This window comes from Gymnogyps californianus, chromosome Z (genome assembly GCF_018139145.2).
Source record: "Gymnogyps californianus isolate 813 chromosome Z, ASM1813914v2, whole genome shotgun sequence".
Lineage (NCBI taxonomy): Eukaryota > Metazoa > Chordata > Aves > Accipitriformes > Cathartidae > Gymnogyps > Gymnogyps californianus.
Genome location: NC_059500.1, coordinates 39,556,338 through 39,579,457, shown reverse-complemented (window position 1 = coordinate 39,579,457; position 23,120 = coordinate 39,556,338). Strand labels below are relative to the sequence as shown.

General features: G+C 37.1%; 1 protein-coding gene across 1 annotated transcript in view; it reads right to left on the bottom strand.

The window, feature by feature from the left end:
- The window catches only part of FANCC (FA complementation group C), a 76,763-nt gene that overhangs the window by 8,677 nt on the left and 44,966 nt on the right, over positions 1-23,120 (bottom strand). Inside the window, exons 6-11 of the mRNA XM_050913299.1 lie at positions 20,881-21,045; positions 17,720-17,876; positions 11,699-11,751; positions 8,606-8,705; positions 3,789-3,864; positions 2,299-2,380 (exon numbers count right to left, since the gene is read on the bottom strand). Coding sequence (XP_050769256.1) covers positions 2,299-2,380; positions 3,789-3,864; positions 8,606-8,705; positions 11,699-11,751; positions 17,720-17,876; positions 20,881-21,045 — 633 coding nt within the window. The remainder of the gene's footprint in view (positions 1-2,298; positions 2,381-3,788; positions 3,865-8,605; positions 8,706-11,698; positions 11,752-17,719; positions 17,877-20,880; positions 21,046-23,120) is intronic.

The window sequence follows — 23,120 nt, the reverse complement described above, 5'->3', positions numbered from 1 at the left end:
ACGACATATAATAATAAATAATGGCACAGAAGCAATCTGTTGATTAGAACTACACAGAAAGCACCTTGCTGGAAGACTTATATTTGGTGTAAAATAAAACCATTGAAAAACCACCTATATAAACATAGAACACTGACTATAAGAAGCAAGAGGACATGCTGTATAGTAGTATTTTTTGCTCCTCTGTTAATCTTATTAAGTAGAAAGGATGCAGAATCAGGAATAAACCAATAAAAGAAAATTGAATAGTTTCCTCATGGATATTAGTATTTAAAAACTTAAGCCAGATCCATTTTCTTTGTAACTGAGAGGGGTTTGGTAGAAAACATAATTGTTGGATGAGTTCTAATGGAAGTAAGAGGATATTCTGGCAAGTACAATACTATTCAAACTAGTGTACTTGTCCTGGTTTCAGCTGAGTTAGAGTTAATTTTCTTCCTAGTAGCTGGTATAGTGCAGCGTTTTGGATTTAGTATGAGAATAATGTTGATAACACACTGAGGTTTTTAGTTGTTGCTAAGCAGTGTTTATACTAAGTCAAGGATTTTTCAGCTTCTCATGCACAGCCAACAAGAAGGCTGGAGGGGCACAAGAAGTTGGGAGGGGACACAGCCAGGACAGCTGACCCAAACTGGCCAAAGGGATATTCCATACCATATGATGTCATGCCCAGTATATAAACTGGGGGGGAAAGCTGGCCGGGGACTGCTGCTCGGGAACTAACTGGGCATCAGTCAGCGAGTGGTGAGCAATTGCATTGTGCATCACTTGTTTTGTATATTCTAATTCTTTTAGTATTATTATTGTCATTTTATTATCATCATCATCATCATTATTATTATTATGATTATTTTCTTCCTTTCTGTCCTATTAAACTGTCTTTATCTCAACTCACGAGTTTTACTTTTCTTTGATTCTCTCCCCATTCCACTGGGTGGGGGAGTGAGCGAGCAGCTGTGTGGTGCTTAGTTGCCGGCTGGGGTTAAACCACGACAGTACTATCAAAGCAAAGGGGGAAAAAGACAACATAAGCCAAGAAAGGGCTAGGCAACAAAAGGAGAACAGATATGCTTCTATTATTGTAACACATTATGATGGATGATATTTGTTTTATTTGTTTGTTCTAAGTTTGAGTTACGTGTTTCTTTAAGAAGCCAGGGTCAGCTACTGGTCACACTCCAAGGGCGGAAAGGTTTGACAGACTTCAGGGATGAGAGACATAGCACTGAACTGCAGCTCATACAGAAAGTGAGAAGCTGCCAGCAGACAGCCTGGCCTCAGAGAGAACAGCAAAAAGCTTTTTTCTGCCACTCAACAACAAAAATAAAAGCCTCCATGAGTTAACTGAAACCAAGCGTGGATGCAAGTATCTGTCTTCCAGGACACAGGGGGACAGCTGGGTATCTTGTTTTGCAAGTCTATCTGGCCTAGGTGTTCTATGTTTCTATTGAAATATTTCAGGTTTTACATCAAAACTAAATTGGTTTCTTTGAATTTAAAAGCTATTCAGCATTCTTTGGAAAGCTCACAAGCTCACTCTCGGAGCAGATTGAAGCAGACTCATATCCAAGCTCTAGCCAAGTCAGGTCTCATCACACACCCAATAAGAAAGAATTACAGGGCAGCAACAGATAGAGATGTATCTTTCTTCATTCTTTTCATATAGTCCTAGAGCATCTACTATCAAAGCAGAATTCATGTAGACAAACACTATCATTCATTATAGCAACTATTTGGACAAAAAAAAAGCTAAGGGCAACAGGTCAGAAACATGGGGTGTCAGCTCAAAGAGTAACAAACAATGATACTACAGTCTAGCAGTCGTATCTTTATGAAAAAAATCAAGGAAGTTTGAAGTTTGGATGTTTGCACAAGCCTGCAGAAAGCCAATACAAGCTCCTTCATAAAAAAATATCGCTCACAACAGGGTCTTTCCAATACTAGCTGCTTTTCTGGTTGGAAGAGTTCTCTTGTTATTCAATCCAGAATCAGTTTTTAAAGTTTTGGGGGAGAAATGGGAGAGTAGGCAAGTAAGCATTTCTGTTTTACAGCTAGCTATTTGCTGAAATGAAAGGAATGACAAGATTTTGTTTACTCAGAGGCTTATTGGTCAGGTCTATAGGTGCTACAAAGTTCAGGTTCAGTAAGTTGTCTAAGTCCTATTCTTTAAAACGAAGCTCTATTTAGAGAATAATAAGAAAATGATTAAATGTAGCCACTAAAGACTTCAAATGACATGACTTTTCACAAAGCAACACATGCAAAGGACAAAAAGTTAGAAAATATAATACTGCTTACCTAATGTTTGTATCTTCTACTAATGCTTTGAGCATATCCGAAATGTGTTTCAAGTGTTGACACCAGTGTGTAGTTGGCAGTTCTGAGGAGGGAGGATGAAAATAAAACTCTTAAAATTATAGTCTGTCCAACTAGAACAGAACAGTGAAATTAACCATATTAAGCTAGCATTAAAATTTGTGCAACTTGATTCAGTTATTACAAAGCATTTCAAATTTCATTTTAAAATTTCCCAATTTTCAACAATACCTATTACTGAATGTCCTGATTTCAGCTGGGATAGAGTTAATTTTCTTCCTAGTAGCTGGTATAGTGCAGCGTTTTGGATTTAGTATGAGAATAATGTTGATAACACACTGAGGTTTTTAGTTGTTGCTAAGGAGTGTTTATACTAAGTCAAGGATTTTTCAGCTTCTCATGCCCAGCCAGCAAGAAGGCTGGAGGGGCACAAGAAGTTGGGAGGGGACACAGCCGGGACAGCTGACCCAAACTGGCCAAAGGGATATTCCATACCATATGATGTCATGCCCAGTATATAAACGGGGGAGTTGGCCAGGAGGGGCGGATCGCTGCTCGGGAACTGACTGGGCATCGGTTGGCAAGTGGTGAGCAATTGCATTGTGCATCACTTGTTTTGTATATTCTAATTCTTTTAGTATTATCATTGTCATTTTATTATTATTATCATTATTATTATTTTCTTCCTTTCTGTCCTATTAAACTGTCTTTATCTCAACCCATGAGTTTGGGGGGGTTTTTTTGATTCTTTCCCCCATCCCACTGGGGGGGGGGAGTGAGCAAGTAGCCGTGTGGTGCTTAGTTGCTGATTGGGGTTAAACCACGACACTGTATTTCTTAGAACAATTCATTGACAAAGCCATGTGAGGAAGTACAGCTAGGAATATTCAAACAAGGCTGATGTACCATTGTGTAAATGCTACCTCAATATTAATATATAATCAGTGGAGTAACATTCTGAGAGGCTCTTGTACTGAGCTGAAATTATTGTTCATGAAAAACTGTACAATATTGAGCAGTGGTTTCTTGATCTATAAAAATGGGAAACCTTAAAAATATATTAGGTTTGCAATCTAAAATATCAGCAGAATTCAAGCTTCAGAGACAAACAACAAGGTTATTTCTTGTAATATACATATGAAAACTTTCGTAATGACAATTACTAATATTATAAGATATCTAGTATTTTTACAATCTCAGTAACTTGTCTTCATTCCTACAAAATTATGCACTCTTTCTTTGTTATTCACTTCTGGTTTAGTTTTCCTTAAAGTTACATCTGTATTATTGTTACATAAGAATTAGATGGTCCTGCAAAAAAATACATTAAAAGAATGTTATTAAAATTGCTAAGTCAACACAGCCTATTTACGAAATGGCAACATTTTGTCTTCATCCCTTTTAAAGTTATTCTATGACATACAGATCATGCAGGTTGATTAATGCTGCAAATATTTAATGAAGAAACTTACCAAAAGGACGTCTGAGTAAAGCTGTTACAAGAGGCTGGTGATGGTGAGGGAAGTAGGCTTTCAGTGGAAATTTATGCTAAGATACAAAATCATTATTTTAAGAGCTTTCTGGTCAGTTTTCAAAACAAACCCACAGTGAACAATCTCATCTAAGGTAGTAATTAACAATATAGACTGAAGCAAGAGAACAGAAAAGTAACTCTACACATAATTTTAGGATTTTGCATAAAGAAAGAAGGGGGATATTTAGGAAAAGCTTGCTTAGAAAAAGTAATTATTTATGGATTTTTAAAATACATGTATTAAAAAAGATTCAGAGTATGAAGAAAATTACATCTTAATATTCTTAGGTTTTTTCTCTGCAATCACAAAGTCTTCACTCTTAATATGCAGAGGTTAAAAGAGACACTAATTAGTTTAATTTCATTTTCCAGTGTGAACAGGTTAATGGATCATATTAAACTGAGAATTAATAACATCTACAAAATCTGAAGGTGTGATGTAGATTATTGCCTTCTGTTCAAAAACGGAAACCTAAACTTCTTAGGATCTCATTCAGCATAAGGTAAGGTAGTCATGGATAACAGACTTGTCCTCTATTTATCTGGGTATGTGTGGTTTGTGTACTGTCAACGTTGCTGCTTGTGTAATCGAGACTAGCAGCCGCATACCTGTAATCTTTTTGTTCTGCAAACATCTACTTTAGGCACGTCTAATGTGTAGCATGCATGTGCAAGTGCAATATGAACTCCCTTTGAGGGGGATTGAAAACTGGCTGAATGGCCAGGTCCAGAGGGTGGTGATCATTGGCACAAAGTCTAGCTGGAGGCTGGTAACTAGTGGTGTACCCCAGGGGTCCATGCTGGGTCCAGTCCTGTTTAACATCCTCATTAATAATCTGGGTGATGAGGCAGAGTGTTCCCTCAGCAAGCTTGCTGATGACACAAAACTGGGAGAAGTGGCTGATATGCCAGAGAGTCATGCTGCCATCCAGAGGGACCTTGACAGGCTGGAGAAATGGGCTGAAAGGAACCTCAGGAAGTTCAACAAGGAGAAAGTATAAGTCCTGCACCTGGGAAGGAACAACCTCAGGGACCAGAACATGCGGAGAGCCAACCAGTTGGAAAGCAGTTTTGCAGAAAAGGACCTGGGGGTCCTGGTGGACACCAAGTTGAAAGTGAGCCAGCAATGTGCCCTTGCCACAAAGGCAGCGAATGGTATCTTGAGCTGCATTAGGCAAAGTATTGCCAGCAGGTCGAAGGAGGTGATCCTTCCCCTCTCCTCAGCGCTGGCGAGCAGCCACTCCAGCAGCCAAACCTGGAGTACTATGTCTGCTTCTAGGCTCCTTAGTACAAGAGAGACATGGACATACTGGAGAGAGTTCAACAAAGGGCCACAAGGATGATTAAGGGACTGGAGCATCTCTCCTATGAGGAAAGGCTGAGAAAGCCTGGAGAAGAGAAGGCTCAAGGGGGATCTTATCAATGTATGTAAATACCTGAAAGGAGGGTGCAAAGAAAATGGAGCGAGGCTCTTGTCACTGGTGCCCAGTAACAGGACCAGAAGGAATGGGCACAAACTGAAACACAGGAGGCTCCATCTGGATATCAGAAAACACCTTTTTTTTTTTTTTTTTTAACTGTGAGGGTGACCGAGCACTGGCACAGGTTGCCCAGAGGGGTTGTAGAGTCTCAGTCCTTGGGGATATTCAAAAGCCGACTGGACATGGTCCTGGGCAGCTGGTTCTAGCCGGCCCTGCCTGAGCTCAGGGGTTGGACGAGATGACTTCCAGAGGTCCCTTCCAACCCCAACCACTTGATGATTCTGTCATTTCAGTCTTCAAGTCTCTATACTAATGACTTTAGAACTCTTCTGTCTCCTCTCTTTAGGAATAAGAGACTGTTTAGCAAATAGATCATCTCTTGAAAGACAGACTGGGAATACAGACTCTATAAAATGTGATAAATTTGTAAATCCAATGAAGGCCATATTTAGTAACTCATTTCTTTTGGGATATACATGCATGCATCTTACAAACAAATGGAACGACACATTCTCTCTCTACTCATTTTTTTGTTCTGTAAACAACAGTTAATTGAAATTACAGCACACTAATATATACAGTATTCTCAGACAGTCTGTGTATCACTGGTATGGTAAGACTCTAAAGGTCTACTTGTCAAGTGGAATTAGGTTAATTAAAAATTAAAAATCCCTATACTAAAGTATGCATGTAGCCAATTAGCTTGCACCAAAAATCCCCATGAAAGAGCAGTCCTTGACACAGTTAGTAGTAGCCAAGACAACCCACAGCATGAGTTACATATGAAAACAGTATTGTAAAGTAAGTGAAAACCAGTTTTCAGCATACTGTTTAAGCAAAGCAAAAAATACTTGCTTCCTATCATACAAACACAGTATTTTAGGCAGTTCTTTCCTTACATAAGCCATCACAAAGTGCAAAACAAGGTACAAAGAGACAGAACAAGTTCGGATGTGGCTGGTTATGATAATTGCCACGATGTATAACAGGAAATAAAAGTTGAACACTGGCTTAAAATATTTATCCAGCTATTTAAAACAAAATTCCCAGGTGAAAACCACTGACAATTCTGAAATGATCAAGGGAAAATAATCCTGGAGGAAATTATAATCTCCATCAAATAAAAACATGAACTTTAAGTTCATAAATTTACATGCAACGTGACCCAAATATCCTTAGGACAGCTTTCACTACCATCACAAACTTGAAGAAAATCTGCTTGTACAAAACATGGAAAGGATTATCCCAACAGTGATCTCAGTACACCCATTCTTAAATTTCTTATTCAATGACTACACAAATGGTCTTTTTTCCTAAGTAGGTTTAAACCTCATGTTCCATTTATACCTTTTTTAGTCTCCCAAAATGTAGATGAAACAATACTATTCCTAAACCCTGTAGCACTGTTTTTTCACACTCTTCAGCTTTTTTCTGCCAAACCCTGTTCTCTCTAAATGGTCTACAAAGTTATTAGAAAAGAAAGATATTTCTGACAGCTGCCACACTGCAATAGAGAATCGCTCTCCTCCTACATTGCAAACCTGTGAAACTGCCAGACATGACCTGGTTCTTTTGAAAATTTTGTGGACCTAAGTGTTTGCCTAGCCTTTTTTCAATTAACTGTACTATAAATTCCTAAGGTCTCAGATGACCCAGCTAGAACGCTCTTCATCCTCTGTCATTAATGGTTTTACCATTCCTCTGTGAAATGCTAATGGAGCACGTTATGTCCTGTGAAGGGCATCCAGATACCACAAAGATGGGTGCCTCATGAATATATATAACATTGGTATGACAAAAAAATATGATCTGATTTAAACAAAGTTTAGAAAGCAGTCTGTGCCTGCATTTGTGTATGCCAACTGTTAGTTGACCTGACCTCATGGTTGATTCATAAACTGTGAAACAAGGGATTTTAAATTCTAATATTGAAGACAATACCTTAATTAGAGCAACATGAATTAAACTGTATACAAGTTAAATCGAGGAAACTTCGCATTTAAAACCACTTCAAAAAAGTGGGCAATAGTCCATGTCGCAATGCCAGCAGGTGAAGGACTTTCACCCTGAAGCAAATGCATCACCTGCACAACAGGATTAGCTCTTGGGTGTCTGATGGGTGCGGAATCTTTACTTGTGTTCTCCACCCAGTCACCCCCACCTGGGGCTATACAGTGTGCTGCTGCCATGCAGTCAGGGTGGCATAAAATTAACATGCACAGCACCTATATACTAAGCAAGACAGCTGCAGTTTCATCCTGAATTCATATTGCCTGAAGCTAGAAGACAGATTCAATCACACTGCTCATTAAAGGCCAGTGCGTCACAAGTTCCAAGAAGTCCCAAAATTTTCTTAACTACCATCTCCCCAAAAAGGTGCAAAAATCAAAGGAACTGGACATTTTCTTAAGCCTAAAGTGAGAGCTATTAAATGATAGGATACTTTCCAAACTCATACCATATGAACTGGAGATAAACAACCAAACAAAATGGTCAGGATGTGAAATGACAGTGTGATTTGGGAACCTGAAAAAAAGTTTGCAACCTATAAACAAGACAAGACTTTTTCATATCTCCATTTTGAAATTTAAAAATGAGAAACCGATCCTGCTCTTGTTTAAATTAATACATACAAAAGTAATTCTACTTAATTCAGTTCAATCAGACCTGTATAAAAATCTGTACAGAAGAAGAGACACTAAACTGGGAAATTTGAAGCTTTAGACTGAGGGAAAATTTCTGAGGCCACTGTTGAAGACAAGAAACTGAAACCAGTATGCATTCTGTGTCTTTTACCTTCTGACCAGACAAATGTGACTATTTGGTATCCTACTAACAATTATTTGGGGGAGTGGGGATGGGGTTATTATCTCTGTTTCATTTATTATCAGAAACCTTGCTACTGCAAAAGAAAAACGCATCTAAAGCTTTTCATCCTGTCTATCAAAGATAGATGATCATGATCATGTTCACTATAGAGGCAGAAACTTCAGCACCAGGGGAACTGCCACTGTGAAAATCACAGTTTAGGTTGCAGGATTATTCCAGGGTAAAATCAGGTAAATTGCTCTTACATATTGGTTTCACACTATAATTTTATTCACAGGTGAAAATGTTTGAACTGAACTTTGGCATGTATATACAGCTGTAGAGAGATGTTATGACTTAGCTCGTTATATTCAGTCCCCATTCTTAACAGTAGAATTGTTCTTTTCATGTGAAATTTCATATCTTCTCACTGAAAGGAAACATTAAGAAATAGATCTTGACTAACCTGCTTGTTTTCATTCTGATGAGTCTGAAGGAAGAGCTGTGTAAACACCTGTATTATGGTCATAACTTCTGGAGTTCCATCAGTTTCCAGCAGTGCATTTCTAAGCATTGAAAAGTTAGATTATGACAGATCAGATAATTAGTCTGCCCGTCACACCACTGTTAATTGAAATGAAAGGAAAAAAAGGTATATTCTTTGTATGCTGTAGATTCTAGCTGTGTCTGAGCTCATTATGTCAGTGTGGAAACTGACAGAAATACTAACTTTTCAGGCTTTTTAAATTTTATTTTTACTTTAAAAAAAAACATAAGCAACTCCTACAAATAAACTAGATTTAGTAAGTATATACAATATACATGCAGACACACATAATTTACCCTACCAATAGGGGAAAAAAAGTGTAAAATTGAAAAAGAGACTACCACAACTTTATTAGGCAAATTTGGCATCTGAACAGTCTTATTGGGTTCCGAGCAACTATTCCCATGCCTACAGTTAAGCATACTTTAGTGCTCTGTGGGACTGCATCCCATAGGCCATCTCAAATTAGAGAGAAAGTACAATCTAGTACAATTTCCTGGGATATGGCACCAGGGCGGGGCGGGAGGAATCTTGACTTAAACTGTTAAATATAACACTCCTACTGGAGCCAGGGAAACAAACAAACAAAAGTTGTTGATCAACTTTAAAAGTTAGATATTTAAAAAACTACACAATGAGACTGAACTTAAATATTAAATAATACAGCTGCTGTTCAATCACTGTGACTCCTTAGTGATCATTAATCAATGAATCAGCAGCATAAACAGAAATGAGTGTATACCAAAGGCATACTTTAGATCAATAATTGCTACAGATTTAATTAGGGACCAATGCATTTCAATATGTTTTCAATGGTGAAATCATAAAATCCACTCTGGAGGTTCAGGAACGTGAACGCTTCAACTCACCTTCCATAGGGCATAACGTAACCTTGAGCAAATGGAGCAGAAAAACACATGGGCAGCAAAGTGTAATTTTCATTCTCTTATTTGAATGACATGTAATAGTAAGGAGAAAAATTGTTCAAAGTAAAGCTGCCACTGAGATATGTTTTTTATTAGAGAATTGTTTTGTTCTCTCCATAATGATCTAAAAGAACAGCTAACATTACTGTAACAGAGAAATTTCACAAAACTACAGGCAAATATAATCACTAATATAAACACAAGAAATAGTACACAGAAACTCAAGACAGTCTAGGTGTATGGACTTCTGTATAGCCACACATAGCAACAAAATAAGCTTCTTCTTGGGAAATAAAAACACAAGTTAATATCCCTGAGATCAAATAATTTAGCACAATCAACCTCAATAAAAAGCATGCAAAGCAGGAAAAATTATTCCTGAAAGAGACACATTGCTTAGATCTGTACTTCTAACAGAATATTAACCCTCAAAATAAAAGGAGTTTTGTGCCAGCTGTAGAAACATGACACAGTTTCCAAGCAATGAAGTACAAATTCTTTATCAGCAGGTCCCTAAAATCTCAGGTGTGACTAAATCTGGAATAGTATCTTAACGTCTGCACACCACTTGATAGTAGCTGGAAGGGTGTCAGAGAAATATAACAAAAATGAACACAAAGCTGCAGAAATCAATTGGTCTGCAAAAGCCAGCTAACATATACAGCTTCATGTAATACCAAGAGGACCTGAAACATAGTATTTTAAAATATATTAAGGGTTTAATACCAACAATGTAGAGGAACAAGCATACTAAGTAGAAACAATTGAAAGCAAACAAGGGAGCAGAAATGTAGGCTGAGCAACAGGAAAACATGATGAATTTCTAAGACGATTTGGAATGCTAATACAAGTGCAAAGTTTTATTAGGAAATACTCTGCTGGACAATGTCCTGCATTATCTGAGAAACAGAATCTCATCCATTTCTACTGTCTACCAAATGGAAAGGGTGCAAAAGAGTCATGTAGTCTCATGTTATTTTTAGAAAATATTTTATATACCATGACCCTAAATAAGCCAAGAAGCTTCAACAAATTTTGTCTCCCTATACCATCACAATATACAGTCTCCAGCATGAGACATTAGTACAGGTCTGTTGAAGTCACATCAATTTTCAAGTGCATTTTGCTTTGGGAAAGTGACTGGTCTCAACTATTCAGAAAATGCTAGCTGTGCTCAGACACTGGACCACAGCAACAGAAAGGACTGCCACAGCAATAGCTGCTGAGTGGTTCCACTCTCACAATACAGCCATCTACAGTTTCTACAGCAAAGACTCTTCTGTGAGTGCCTGCACAAACCTAAACATGCACACAGACACACAAATGCCCCCAAACACATGCGCCTGGGAGCCCTTTTTTCTTAAGGAGGAAAACACTTGATGAACAAAGAATGTCAGTCATTAAAAACATTATTGTTGTATTGAAACTGTAATACTGATAACCCTGGCAGCAGATCTACTTAAAAAGAATGATAAAATAATAAGTGAAGTGAAGTGAAGAGAAAAAGCCACTGAAAACTGAGCACAAAGGACTGGAAGCCCCCATGTGGTAAACAATATATATTGCTTCAAAATAATCTTAATGCATTCAAAACCAAACTCATTATTAACAGGTAGATCAATAGTTTAATGCCATTAAGAGCATATCTGATATAAATCCTGCAGACTATTAACATAATGTAAAAGAGGCTACACTGGTAAGTGCAAATGTTTTAGCTAAACTCCATCTTCATGCTGGCACGGGCCAAGCCATTTCAGCATTTATAATTTTCACTTCAAAATCATATTTCAACCACAAATCTCTACTGAAGTACAAAATAAATTATAAATTTTAAAGGCTAAAATAAAATGTAGTCAACTATCAATGATTATTATAACGTAACTTTTATGTAAAGTTCACAAGATTTTTAACATTTTTCATTATTTGCAGTATAATACACAGAAGGGGACACTAAGGCATACAGGTAAAGAAAAAGACATCCTGAAATTATAATACATCCCAGATTATAATACTCGTTCTCATGAAGAAAACCTCAATGTTTAAACTGATCATTTGAAACACTTCCCACTATAATTTCAAAACTTACTTGAAAATTTCATTAACAACTCTGAAAATGGCAGGATGGCTTGCTGCTTGTGGCTGTTGATAAACAAATGAAAGAAAATTAGTCATTAATAAGAAAAAAATCAAACAACTGCCACTGTATAATTTACAGCTTAACTCATGGATGCTATTACACTGCAATTATTAAACTGTAAATCTCAGATCAACTCTTACTAAACCCTCAGATTTTCTCAGGATTAGGTTCTTCAGAATAACTATGTCAAAGTCATGGAAGGAGATCCACAGAGATACCAAGCAGGCTAAACAGCTGATAAATGCAAACACCTGGGATCCCAAACTGTTTACGACAACGATCACTAAAAATACTAAAGGTGGCAGATAGAAAGAACAGGTTGTTGCATGCAGTTGCTACAGGCAAGAGACAGACAGCAGATTTACAAACAGCTTTTCTCTCCTCTTCACGGACAATCCCTTTTGGATGCGCTTTGAGATTCTTGCTACATCTTCAAAATTAAATTCCAGAAATTAAATGTATTTTATCACCTGTGTCTTTAATATTACCGCACGCATTTTGGTCCAAGACATTTTTTCACAGTATTATCTTCTTCTGTGAATTTCAGAGTTGCTAGTAAGAGCTAAATATCTCAGTGCATCAAAATGTTTTTTTTTTTTAAACTAGTAAAGCTTTTTATCATGCTACCACACGAAAGCACAAATGTGTTATATTAAACATGCACTAGTAAACACACTACTGTCTAATCCCATATTCTTAAATTCTAAGATTTATTAGGCTTTTATAGAGGACCAAGAATAAAAAACTACTTACACATTCCCCAAAGTATACTTGCCTAAGTTAAAAAACAAATTCACACTTTGTGTTTCTGAAGTTAGCACCTGAAGATTGGATAAGAATACAGTTCTTGAACAATCCAGATTAATGCATGTTTAATAAAATGCATTCTATAAACTTCAGGATGTATGGAAGGAATAGCATTTATAAATGGCATTTACTGTAACAGCTTTAAGTGCCTGACGCACGATTCCAAAGAAAACTTTTATGCATTTGTTTCAAGCTAAAAAGTACCAAGTAGAATAGAATTTTTTTAATTGCACACAGGCAGAATGAGGACTTTATATGATCCCTATATGATCATCTCAGAAAATAAAGAGACAACCCTTAATACAAACTGTCTAGAAAGGCTCCTTGTTTCTCACAGTTGTCTTTGCCATACTGGAAATATTAGGTGGCACCTCATTTTCCTGTTTCTCCACATTTTCTCTTTGTCACACGGCTGTAGCTAAGTTGTCCTATTGAACGTGTGCCATCTAGTGTTCGAGAGTATTTACAGCCGGTTGTTCGGACGTGTGAAGAACAGCACGCAGCTTGTTGCAAGGCTGCTCTCCAAACTTCCACTGCTAGAGGGAGGAAAAACCTGGCTGGATGAGACAAAAAAGGGGCACGTTCATCTCTTTCTTTTAAAAGGAAAACTTGGACTAGACGATCTCCAGAGGCGCCTTCCAACCCCAACCATTCTGCAGCTCTGTGAAAGCAGTGGAAAGTGAGAAGTATGTTTTTCAGTCCTGTGGGCTAAATGGCTGAATTCAGCTATTTCTCCGCTGTCTTTTCAGACAGTCTGCCTACCTTTGCACACATATGTCTATGACGACATACCAACCCACTGGTGCTTAAGACAGGTTGAATATAAACTAGAAAGGGTCCATCAGCGCATTGCCACACATACCAAGATCAAATCATAGTTCTTTTGAACAAGACCAAAATAAACGTGCTGTATGCAACACTGAAAAACTCTGCACCCTTTCCTGTCAGACAGCAGCAATCTACAGTACTCACTACAAGAAACCATAGTTAATAGCTCCTAGTATTTAATCTACACGACTGAAATCAATATGAATTTCATCACAGGTATTCAAAAGGGAAAACAAAAAAGACCCCAACACCAAACCCCACCATTATCTAATTCCATAAGATTTTGATCAATGGATTGCATTGAATTAATTTGCGAGCACTCAAAGTAAGAATGCTATCACAGCACACAAGTCTCCAAGGCAATTTGAAGATGTGCCTGTCATGTAGCAGGACTAGAGCAGGCAGCACAATTCTGCTGCGGCCAGCAGCAATTCTGGAGTTTGAGAGGGATTATCAATTTGAGGAGGGTTTCTCATAGAGTTTTCATGTTGTTGACATTATCTCCTCATTTTTTCAAAATAAAAAGGCATTTTATATTTTAATAATGTTGTCTGCGACTATGCAATATTTTTCACAGAGAGCTCAGAAAACCAAACATACTGTCTACCAGGAGCTTGTTCCATCACTTTTAAAACACACACAATACATACAGCACAACACACACTAAACCAAACACAGGGAACTGGAGCTGCATGTGTGATATTATGATTACATATTTTAAGAATGTGTGCCTCATCAGAAAAAAACCCCACACAAAAACACTGGGTTTTTTGAAAGACATAAAATAGGAAAAATATACTGTAACATAAAGTATTACATACACAAGTTCTATAGAACTACACTAGTTTTATATCTCTATTATCAGAAAGAAGAATCCTAAACAACTAATTTATAATACAAAGCCAGAACTGAGTAAAGAAATAAGAAAAATACATTTGTATCTACAGGAACCAAGTAAATGGCACAAAGAGGAACAGACTAATAATCATATACTGCGTTTTATTTGCATCATAGAATGCTCTGTAACAACTGCAAGTAAGAGTAAACATAGGGAAACAAATTGTGCCCTAGATCACACAGCAACAGATTTGAGATGGTAACACCACAAATACCAGTTCTCTTGACTTCCAGACTCACATGCAATTAATTGGACACAACACTTCTACAGTTAAACACATCTAGTTTTAAGAAACTACTACACTGCTGTATTTCAAATGTTGTCTGTATTTCCAAATTGTATAGTTACCTGTATTCCTGAATTTTATATTTACCAATTAAAAATAAGAAATGTCACTTAATTTTTTTCTTATACCAAGTGCCAAATGTATTTTTATTTTGAAGCATACACTTATTTTGAAAGCACAAACACCTTTTTACAGAGGTTTAAAAAGCTCCTGAATTCATCAATGTTATGAATAAATTAGTGTGCACTATTTCAAGAATTTTACCATAACAACAGGTTTTGAAGACAGGCAATACTGTGGGAACTAATGGTAACTTAGCTGGAACGTATTACAATGAGGAAAAAAGCTTCTCGTTTTCTCTCTCTGGCCTTCCTCCTTCCTCCCTCACTAATGCCTGTTTCATTGGCGTAGCTCCCAATGAAAGGTGAGTGTGGATCCAGCTAGACTCAAAACTTGGGGATAAGGCACAGCAAGGGGTCAGTGCAAGGGCATGGGAACCAGAGCAGTCTCCAGCTTGGTATCCTGTCAGGCAAGACAAGAGTCGCCATATCCCCCAATAAAACTGTATTTGCTCTGTAATGCTGAAGCAAAAATAACAGCAAGGGAGACCTCACAGCTAGAGCTTTAACTGCAGAGTGCAACGTAATTTCAATGCTGGGCTGGACTTGGGAAAGCTGACAAGGTGGAAAAACAAAACGCAGCAATAACAGATGGTTTATAAAGGAGAAGCCGACAAATTTTAAGCCCTCTCAACCTATTGCACTTTTCTTGCAACGTAAGTTTGAAAGAAATAAAACTACTTTGGAAAGCTATCTACTTTGAACACAAACTATAATTGACACTGATTCATTCACATCTCTTTTTACATACATGTGCTTTAAAAATCTGTTTATATACATATCTATGCATTTCTGGTAAAGCATAAAATTCTAATATGTGTATTTATTTAAATTTTAGTTGTTAACGCACACATACAAACCTTAAAGTTACTGCAGAAAGGAAGACATCCACTCACCCACCAAATTCTGAAGAAGCCAAGAGACCATTTGTGATGGTCACTTCACTTGTTTTTATTACTTCTGAATAACTATAGAATTTCCAATATTAATTCCAGTTTAGCCCTAAACCCACAAACCTAAGAGCATACCATATAAAACACAAATTAGTGGACCATCACACTACAATTACTCTCGGAATTAAAATATAAAAGTATTGCATATCAAGTTTCTTTCACAATTTTTAGTTTACAACTATCTGGGTACCATAGATCTCTGTGAGGTTTATGTAACCAACCAACAGCTTGGTTACTGTATCAGATGTTTTATTTAGATAAATGACTCTGATAATGCAATTATGAAAAAGCTTACTGAAACTTCCATCTTATCATATACTATAATCAAATCACTAACATATTTCTGCCTATTTGTACTCTAGAGGCTTTCTTCCAAATAGAAAAAATGTATAAATCAAGTTTTGTCTCAGGATTCCACTTTTTATTACCATATCCATAAGGCAAACAGAGGTCACATCCTACAAATACCATAATCCAACTGCCAAAAAATGCATACCCACATTCCTAAATAAATATTCAAATATCTTTCAGGCAGGCTAAATTAATCATACTGTTGGACTCAAAGTGCTGACTGATCTAATGTCACACAAGTATCTTTACAGTACCCTGTACAACTTGTACAAAATATCATTAAGTATTTTAGAACACAATTTCTGGATCAAACCTTTTCCTTCTATACTGCCTCTCTGAAGCTTCTCATCCGGTTGATTTTAATTGGTATGCCATCTCCCATTTATGCACCCTCCCTCTTATCAATGCCTATCAATCAGCAATATCCATCTTCCAACTGCTCTCCTCGTTATGCCTCCATTCATTCCACTCCTTGTCCACAGGATGTCCTCTCTAAACCAGCATTCAAGGCTGCTGCACTGGTCTTTCCACTCTGTGAGTATCTTATTTTGAAAGCACCAAGTCTTTGGAGCAGAAGCAAGTAAGGACAAGGACAAAGAGGCAAGTAAGTGTGCCAGCACAGTAATGTTAGATTCTCTTCAGGGATCAAGATGTGAAGACAAGGTATATATGAACATTGTTAATAAAGAACAATAAACCAATAAGTAAAACAAAAATTTTACTTCTTTTTATATATAACGTAGATATTTTAATTTTTTTCCTCAGCCACATGTGGTACCATATACTGTATTCAGCTCACAGCATATCTGATACAGGAAAATTAGGCACAGGCCTTGTATATAGCCTTGTCTTCTGGAATACCTAGATCCCCAGATGACATATGAATTGCTGTTGATGCCAAGCACTTACGAGATTTGCAAGTATTATAATGGATCCCTAAAGCAGAAATTTGCAGATTCAATTAAAAAGGAAGAATATTTAAAGGTATCATTCTTTTCCTATCTAGAATACATACTCTGTAAGCAGTTTCATAGGCTGAAAGTAAGATACCACATGCCATTTTTTAGTTCTATCCATTTTATGAGATATATAATCTAAGTGCTATTTCACACAGCACACATGCTATTTCACACTGTAATTAACAATTAAATTTACATCTAGTGTTGCAAACTAGCTCCTTATTTTGGAAAAGGTATTCTGTGATGTTTTCTCATAGGAAAGATTTTTGGTGCACTGCGTAACACTGCATTTGAAAACAAACTTTAATTACAGTTCAGCAAATGTTTTGTATTAAGAATTTTGTTCAGGTTTGCAAACAAAGCCAAGTAACTAAGCAGTTCATAATAAAATAATCTACAAGGAATTTCAATTGTTTAAACTGCCAAACTCCCAAAGGCACAGAGATTGAAGTAAAAACCGATTCAAATCCTCCCTGGCCAAAGTTTATAATTTTTTAAGACAAAGGCAGGTACTCAGCAGCCCCACCAGTCAGATTCTTGTCTCTTCATCCATTCTTCATCCCTGGATGAAATCTTTTTTCTCTTCTACCAATTCAGTGTAAAAACTAAAAATTCAGTGACATTTGTAAGACTTAAGATTTGCCTTTGCATGAGCAAGTTATATGCCAGATGACAGCCATTTCCCTCAAATATGCTGACGTATTTGAAAACTCTCTGTCACTTCTGAATCATGAAAGACAGTATCAAACGTACTACATGTGGCACATACCAGTAAGGAGTCTTTTATGACACAAGCCACTTCTTCCAGTGAATTCAGTGGAATGGAAACCAGCTGGTCTAAAAGATATAATGTAGCTTTTTCAAGGCTCGGCAAGTGACGAAGCCAGAGGCTGAAGACAGCTGATTCAGGGAGGGAGATCTTCTTCCTGGTTTACACAGAAAAATACTGTTTTCCCTGAGAAACTGGAAGGAAGACCAAAATGTACTTTTTTTTTTTTTTTTTTTTAAAGCGCATTGGGGAAAAAGAAGACACAAAGATCAACCTGCAGCAACAGAGATAAAATCTTGTTTACAGTGCTGTGTTCAATATCAAATAATAATGGCAAAGAATAACAGGGAATCACCATCATCTACAAATGAAACCTTACCACATGTCTTTAAAACCTAAAAATTTGGTTATGATGGATCCTGGCAAATGGAAACGAAGGTTTAAGTCCGGAGTTCCCTTCCTCTCTAGAGAAAGGTCCTGCCCCACACTTGCGCTCTTTCAAACCCAGACTGCTTCCTGCAGACCGGTCTGCTCAGAAAGTGTCAGCAGCTGACAGGTAAGCAGGAAGGTCCTGGATAATATTACTGCTGGCTAAATCAAAGCGTTACCTGTCTTTGCAGAGAAATAAGAAGAAAACAAACAAAAAAAAAGGTAGAGGAGGTAGGTAAGTCTTCAGCTTACCAACACTGACCAGAGCCTTTTAAAAGATAAATAGTTGAGAAGGCAATTATCTTTTCACCTAAAGCCTTCAGCTATAGCTCAGCTGAAGTATAGTGTTGTATCACTAGGAAATAAAAGGCACAGTTTATTTTGAGACATAATTTGTGTGGACCAGCACAAATCAAAATATACTAAAGTAACCACCCAAGAAGAAGAGATACCGCAGCACAAAACATCCTGGAATATTTTTGCAGCTATCATGACAGTTGCAAATTAAAAGGTTAAAACCAAAAAAATACCTAAATAACACGAAATATGTGCCTTGGTCTTAAATTAAGATTAAAAAACCTAAAATTAGACCGGAGAGTACGTGTAAACTAAAGCTACTGATAAAAAAGAAAAATACCAGCAGAAAGAAGATTTAACACCATTTTAGGATCTATTTTCAATGTTTGTATTTTACCATACATTCATTTAAATATCAGCCTTCAGAATTCCGATTTCCATTGAAAAGCTGTATTTCTTCCATTCAAAACCATGTAATAGTTTAATTTAAAAGTGTATATCTGTAGACAAGAAATATATTGAAGTACATAGAATTTCAAAATTGTAAAGCAATCCTCAATTTCAAGATGCTGTTTAATTAAGTATCACTATTAAAGCACATATGCACATCAGAGTAAATTAAGAATGACAAGAGATTATTTAATTTTGCCACAATCCTCTTTTCTATTGTTTTTGTGGTAGCATGGTAGATATTAAAGATATTATGCCAGGAAAAGAAATCTTACAATAAGCTTACATAGAGGTGTTTCAACTCTGAGATTTAAAAACCATATAGGAAGTAAACTGTAGTCATTATCCTTCTGCGAATGAACTCGCAGATGGTCCCACCGGGACAATGCTGAGTTCTGTGGAGCACTGCAAGTCCCAGTATGTAGTAACCCTATTTCATGGAGCATGCTTCACCCATCTTCAGAAGGAAAACGAGTGTCCAGAACACAATGACAGAGTTAGGGAACACAGAACTCAACTGTTAAAATGGGGGGAAAAAAAATACAAGCACATTCATGTTAAGATCACGTGAGCTTCAGTAACAGGCCAGGAGTATACCATGCAAAGCACATGTGAGCCTACATGTGCTCTCAGGGAAACCATACACTTTTGTCAAGGGCCTTGCAAGAGTCACTTAGTCAAGAGCCATATGAACTGAATTATTTTTGCTCACTGTGATAAACAAGTAGTTCAAAAGTTAAGCAAAGGGACGTTTATTTCAGTCAGAAGAACTTTTTATGACCATCTAAAGGATTCAGACTCACATTATGAAGTGGCAAAAGTATGTCATGATGGACCGCCCATCGGCTTACTGACATCAGTATAGACGATCCATGCTGAACCTGTGAACTGGCTTTGGAAGTTTTCCAAACTGTGTTACTGCTCGTGGAACGCGTCCAGTCTGAAGCCACGAAAGGTGGACGAGTGAAAGATAGCGCTCTCTTTTTTGGGACACAACTTTCACTACAGACCTTCACATTCCTTTTTCACTTTTTTCCCTCAGCTTCTAGTAACATGTGTACAAATTAGTAATTGTGCTTTTCTATTAATTATTTATTTTTGCTGGAGCCTTCAATGGAGCAATACAACAATATTCATTGGAACATCTCAGAAATTACGATGTTGAGTACAGAAGAAGCAATTAAAACTTTGATTAAAAAGGAGATAAATGGGTAATTGAGGTAAAATGTTCACAAAGGACCTTTTCTAGTACAAAAAAAAATTGTTTATAATACAGCCTCTCAGCTACAACTTGAATAAAGCAACTGTCAACCAAAAGTAGGCTGTGCTTTCCCTGATGTCTTTCCTTCCCTGGCATAGGCAATCTTGCTGATGTTCAGCTTCACTCAGCTGGTTTTCATCCATAGACTGATTTTATCAAAACAGTGGTTTTAGTGGCAGCAAAACAAGCAAAGCTATATTTCACAAATTGCTCCTCTCAGATTCATTAAAAATAATCTGCTGAAAAACACGAGAATTTAAAATCTTGAGAACCAATTTCACAGAAAAAAATAAGAGAAATATGGAAACACTCAAACATAAGGATCTATCTTGTGCACAGAAAAAAAAACATGGCTCTCAAAATGTCGAGTTAGGAATGTTGATACACTTACATGAAAGGTAAATTACATTTCTATGAAAAGTGATCATATCTTTCACAAAATTCCTAAAATCTATTGAAGACTTTAACGTCCATTTTAGAGAAAAGGTGGGACAAAGTTCCAGTCAATATTTAAAGCTGTTATGCCACAATTTGTACATCAGCAATATAAAATTCTACTTTAGCCTGCAACCTGAGTTCTGCTATTCAACTGCAAGGGAAATATTTTGCGAGAATGCAGAAGATGTACAGTGCATTCAGCATACAAACCCAGAGAAAAGACATTTAATTGAATTAATAATCTTTATGAAAAGAGCATAAAAATCATACAGATCATGCTACTTACTTTAAAAAAGCCTCATTCACAGCCTCCAGAAACTCTGAACTGAGAATTTCTTTTGGTGCACCCCCATGGTAAAGAAGGAGAGTTTCCAGCAATGGAGTTAGATCAGGCAAAGTAATGAGAGGGAGACAGAAAAGGGACACAGCATTCACACGACTGGCTGAAACTCTGAGGGAAAAATAAATACAGTTCGTATTTCAGAAAAGTCAAAACTTTAATTTCTAAACTGCTAAGGTAAAAGAAGGTTAAATTAATTACAGAAGGTTAAATGTACAAGATGCATACCTAACTGCAGAAAAATTGGAATGACTGTTGACATGTCATTACATATTGTCTGAAGAATCTTAAGAAGTCAGATAAAATTTTGATATTTTAGTGCTCAAGGCAAACCACGAGAGGGCTATCACCCCAATTCTGAAGTGCAGCCAGTTGTGTTCGCTCAGTAATCACACCCTTCCTAGTAGGGAATGCTTTGTCTTTCCCAGGATCAGTGAAGTACAGGTAAGGAAGACTACAGATTCACAGCTCCCATGTAGGTTTGCTAGACCCTCACAAGAGACCACCTAGCTGCTTTTAAGGCCTCCTGTTGTTTCCTTGACCTCTCTTCTCTCAACAGAGACAACTTCTATGAACCAAACAATATGAATCCTGCTGTCTTCAAGTGCTCTGTTGAAAAATTTTTGTCTTACAGATCTACAGTTGAAGGAATATGTAACACTTTGAGATCTTAATATACAAACTACTCACTTGACCTGCTCACTAAAACTACATGCTTGGAAATTATTAAAGACAGTGGAACCCGGAACATAAACAAAACATGGAACCTTTGGAACATAAACAAAAAGGAAAATGGCACACAATGTAAGAGATAACATTTGCAAAAGGAAATCACAAGTTCCCTAGAATATACATAGTTTCTAGCTCATGAAACTGCAGATTTTTCTAGATGCAGTTTTGACAGGAAGACATTTATGGAGACCAACAACTCTGAAATATTGAATTCTAGCAAATTAAAAAGCGCTAGATTGTTTGTAAAAGACTTTCTTGAGTTGCTGCAAGTTTCTCCTGATTCCATTGTTCACTAAAAGGGGTGCATTCTTTGCAAGAACCCAAAACTGTTTTCTTTGGGGAGCCACCAATACAGCCTATGAAGAGCTGAGACAGGAATTACACTACAGGCTGCTCTGAGTAAGAGCTAGCTCTATTGCCCTGCATGTATTAAAGCTGCTCCCAAATAGATGTTGCCTAATGGTCACTGGCATACGCTGTGACAGAAGTGCTATGATTTGTGGACACAGGGTACCACTGTGGTTTCCATAGTGAGAGAAATAAAACATGACACATTTTCAAAGACTCAAATTTCTGAGTAGGTACCTAACCAAATATGTGTTTAAGGTTTCTTACACTGAAATACTTTGAGATGCAGTTTTACCATGAGTTGTGTTTCTGTAGGAATGGCAATTATTGGGCTGATATTTATTGTGCAGTAGTGTTTTCCGGGACATACATGTAAAGTTCACGGACCTGAGACTCTTTAAATCAGTCCCCTTTACAAAATTCTGTTTCTCATTCCTCATCCGGGATTAGCAAACTTCAGCAGTTTACTTTACTCTTAACTTTGGAAGAAAAACCCTGCAAAGGCAATTTTCTTCTTCTTCTACATAATCTTCAACATATGTTCTTGGAGAATACTGCACAGTGCATTCCACTGTGTGCAATGAATTTGCACAGACATTGTCACCTGTGTTGCTGTAAGCATCACTAAATGGAGAAATGAGACAATGTACACCTCTAACTGCAAACCACATTTGTCTCTGCAACTTGAATAAACAGCCATATCATCATTTCTATGCTCAAAAATCCACCTAAGCTCAAAGTTTTCCTTTTCTCCTGGAAGAAATCAGATATATCTCTTACAAACAGTCTCATTAGCTTTTCAGCTAAGTCTGCTTCACCCAACTTTATAAAATGTGGGTGCTTGTTTTCTACATTGAACAAAACTTCGTGATGCTCCTCATTAACTGTGTCCATGATTTCGGTACTAAAGTCAGTTCTAAATGAATTCAGCTCATTTACTCTTCCTTACACAAACACCTAGGTGCCAGAAGGCAGGCAGAAAAATAGTCAAGCTCTTGGCTTATGATACAAGGAAGATATTTCAATCATCAGCCTCCTCTTCCCTGTAACTTTACAGGCTATGTGGTGTTAAATAGGTCATAAAACTCATTTCATCATAACAGCAG